At 30.8% G+C, this 4,026-nt stretch overlaps 1 protein-coding gene across 1 annotated transcript; it reads right to left on the reverse strand.

The window, feature by feature from the left end:
• Positions 1–7: 7 nt before the first annotated feature.
• On the reverse strand, positions 8–3,970 carry LOC111030870 (GRIP and coiled-coil domain-containing protein PFC0235w-like; the record flags this gene model as incomplete). Its single annotated transcript, XM_022310571.1, has 4 exons — positions 8–75; positions 188–389; positions 478–1,109; positions 2,020–3,970. Coding segments are annotated over 4 exons (2,853 nt in total), but the record flags the coding sequence as incomplete, so codon positions are not given.
• Between the last annotated feature and the right edge of the window lie 56 nt (positions 3,971–4,026).

Consider the following 4,026-nt stretch of genomic DNA (forward strand, 5'->3'; position numbering starts at 1 on the left):
GGCCTACTTTTCCGCTTTGGCTTAACTTTTTCGGGTGTCTTTAATTTCTTTGCGATCTTCTTTTTGGGCTTAACGCTGTAATTGTAACATTTAATAATTACAAATCACAACACGTATATGATATTATCATGTCACTGGCTGACACGTTGACACTTGTTTAAAATTATCAATCGTGCAGCATGCTTACACTATTTCGCTCAATTGTCTGTCCAACTCCTCTTTAACGGATTTTTCCAGCTCCAACGAGCATTTCAGAGTAACGAATTGTTTTTTGCATTCCTCCAGACATTCACACATCGTTTTCAATTTATTTTCTTCGTCATTGATTTTTGAATCTTTGCATTTTAAAGCTTCTTTTAGTTTTTCAATTTCTTTTTTTAGTCGGTTTTCTATAACAATGGCACACAACAATTTTTATTACAATAATTTATTATGTATAAACCATTTTATTTAAACATATAAGTACTAATATCATACCTGTTTCCCGACAGCATTTTAATTCCTGTTCCATACACACAATCGTTTCTTTGCATTCTGTCAATTGAGCAGTGACCTCATCGATACATGTTTTGTACTGCGATGTTGCCCTTTCGAAACATGTATTCATATCCTTCTCTTTTTGGCAATGTTCTGCTTGAATTTCACATATTTTTTTCTCCGCGTCCTTTCCATATTGTTCTAATAGTTGTGTCGACTCGTCCAGTTGACATTTTAATTTTTCTTTTTCCAAGAAAAGAGCGATACAGTCGCACGATGTCGTGAGCTTTGATTCTTCAGAACGTAGACAGTCGGCTGAATGACAATCCGATAGCGATGTTGTTTCGAGTGGCAGTGTTTCACATTGACACGTGCAACAGTCATTTGATTCGCATTGGCCAAAGTCACATTTATTTTCGTCACACGGTTCAGGGCAGCACAGGATGTTATCGTTTGGACAGGATTCATCAATAACTACTGATATCTTTTTACAATGGGCTGGTGGCGGACAACTTGCTGGACAACACAAATTTGTCTGTACACCAATATGAGTAGATTCCTTTGTCATTTTAATCGAATAAGTGTTTTCATGGTTTGTAATATTACACGACGTGATGTTTTCGCCAGGATAACTGTAAGTAGATAATAGATCATTTTTTTTTAAAATCAAGATAGTCATATATCAAAATAATTAAGGTTTATGCGAAACGAAGGAATATCAAAAAATTATAAACAAATATTCAATAACAAATTAATTGAAAGTTGGCCAAAGCTATTAGTATTTCTAAATTGTACACGAGTAAAATAAATATAGATTTATATAGATTACGTAAATGGATTATCCGTCTTCAACCGTGCTTTTGAATAAAAATTTAATCATTTATATGTACATAAAAAAAATTGATTTAGTTAAATAATGATTTGTATTTAAAACAATTCTGCACCTACACTTATTATTATACGTATAAATATTAATTATATAATTTATAGAATTCTAAATGAAGTAATATACTAAAAAAATCACTTAAGTCAAAGCCTTTTTATGTATACTAAATTTAAAGTTTTATTTTGTGGTGCGTAAACGCATAAATAGTCAGGCCTTCCATCTTTAGAAAATGCTACATACAACCTGTGGGAAAGAGTTATTTTTCAAATTTAATCTACAATGTTTTAATGTCTGACCCTTTTGTTAGTTGTTGTTGAAGAACAAATTTTTGTTGGAAACTGAACTCAAATGCACCCTCCAAAAAACCGTAAAATTTAATAAAATAGATCGGTTCCGCTCCTTGATATATAGCCATATATCTATACCTATCATAAAATATTATTTAATGTATAATAAGTATTCCTAACAAAATTTCGAAAATTACAATTTAATTTCAACGAGCCCCTAAATGAGCCTGGCTTCTGTATTCCAGCACCCCTCCCTATTATAAATAATAGTGATGTCATTGAGTATTCAACTATTTTTCGTATAAACTACAAATTTCACAGTTATGCTAACATTAATATTATACAAATATAAAATAAAATAAAAATAACCAGCAGTGGTCTCCTATCTGTTTATCGTCTGCTGATATATCATATTGACATCCGGCTGATATACAAGTTGGCTTTATCAATTGCTGCATTTCGCAATTCGTAGTCAGACAGTTGACCATATTACAATATTTCTGATTGATTTCTTCTTTGAGACATATCTCTTCGTTCAGTTTCAACTCTGTATCGTGTAGCTTTTGTTCCGTGCAAGTCAAATTGGCACACGTTTTGTGCAATTCACATTTAACAAAGATCATCTCTGAATTCAAATTGGCAATTTCATCCTCCGCTTTCGTTAGTTTTTCCTTATGCACAACTAAATCTTTTCGCACACACGATTCCTTTTTTCTTACACATATCAGGGAATTATTCAAATCCTCGATATCTTGACACTGTACGTCATTTTCAGCTCTTAAATTATTATTTTGACTTGTCAATTCGTTGTTTTTTTCTATTGTGTCTTCAAGTTGTTGTTCCGTTACATGCAAAGTTTCACATAGCGTTGACACACGTTCTTTATTTTCTTCGTTTTCTTTATTCAATTCTAATTCTCGATTTTGTGACAGACTAACCATCTCACAAAATTTTGAAAGTTCTTTTTCATTTAACAGGTACTTTGTCATTAACAAATCATGTTGGCATTTATAATAATTAAGTTCAGTTTCTAAGTTCTCAATGTCAGTTTTCAGTAAACAAATTTTATTCTCAAAACATTTTTTGTTCTCATAATTAATATTTTTTAAGTATTTTTCAGTATTTTCAGTGTTACATTTAGCAGTGGCTAAATCACTTCTTAATTCTTGAATTGTGCAATATAGATCTTCAATTATGTTATTAAATCGTTTTTCTGCGACACATTTTTCTTCTTTAAGTTCATCAATTTTTACTATATGTGCTTTGTTTTGAAGTTCAAGTCCTTTAGTGACGGCTTCAAATTTATTAATTTGTTTACAGAGATCATCAATTTTATAACAATTTTTTATGTTATTGTTATTTTCGATTTCTAGTTTATTCTTCAGGTCTATATTTTGTGTATTTAAAAGTTTACATTTGTTTTGACAAATAATTTTCAGTTGTTCGGTTTCTTTTAACTGTTTTGAAATATCAAATAAATTATATTCTAATCCATCTATGATTGTAATATTTTCTGTAAGTGTTTGTGTTTTCTCACAGACTTCTTTTAATATGCATTCATCATCGCAGACTTTTATACTTGAACAACATTTAATGTTGTTTAATTCCTCTTTCTGCTCTTCAAATTGATTTACTAATTCTTCATGTTCCACAGTCATGGAACTCAATTCTTCTGTTACTTGTTTTAATCTGTTCTCCAAATTTGATTTCTCTTTTGAAATTTTCTTCAACTCGTCTGCCATTAAAGTAAAATCTGAGAACATTAAGGATATCACAGAATCTTTTTCTTTTGACATGTCTAGTTGTTCGTTTAATTTGTTCGTATAACATGCTAGGTCACTTTGACATTGTGTCAATGCATTTCTACTGATGTCATTGTCGTCAATTAAACTGCAAATATTTGATTTCGATTGTTTTAATAATGTTAAGATTGAAATACATAACGTTTTTGAATTGCAATATTCATCAATCGCAAGCAGCAACTCTTGTACGTCTCCGTAGATTCGACCCTCACAGACATGTTCTGAGTTGTCCACCACCAATTCATTTTCACATGGACATTTTGAATCCACCACTAGTTTATTTTCACATGAACATTTTGAATCTACGGGTAAATTATTTTCACACGAACTTTTTGATTCTACCGGTATATTATCTTCACATGAACTTTTTGAATCTTCCGGTAAATTATCTTCACATGAACATTTTGAGTCTACCTGTAATTTATCTTCACTTGTACTTTTTAAATCTACCGGTAAATTATCTTCACATGAACTTTTTGAATCTACTGGTAAATTATCTTCAAGTGAACTTTTTGAATCTATAGGCACTTCATCTTCACTTGAACATTTTGAATCTACCAGTAATTTTTCTTCA

Source organism: Myzus persicae, unplaced genomic scaffold, assembly GCF_001856785.1.
Source record: "Myzus persicae strain clone G006 unplaced genomic scaffold, MPER_G0061.0, whole genome shotgun sequence".
NCBI lineage: Eukaryota > Metazoa > Arthropoda > Insecta > Hemiptera > Aphididae > Myzus > Myzus persicae.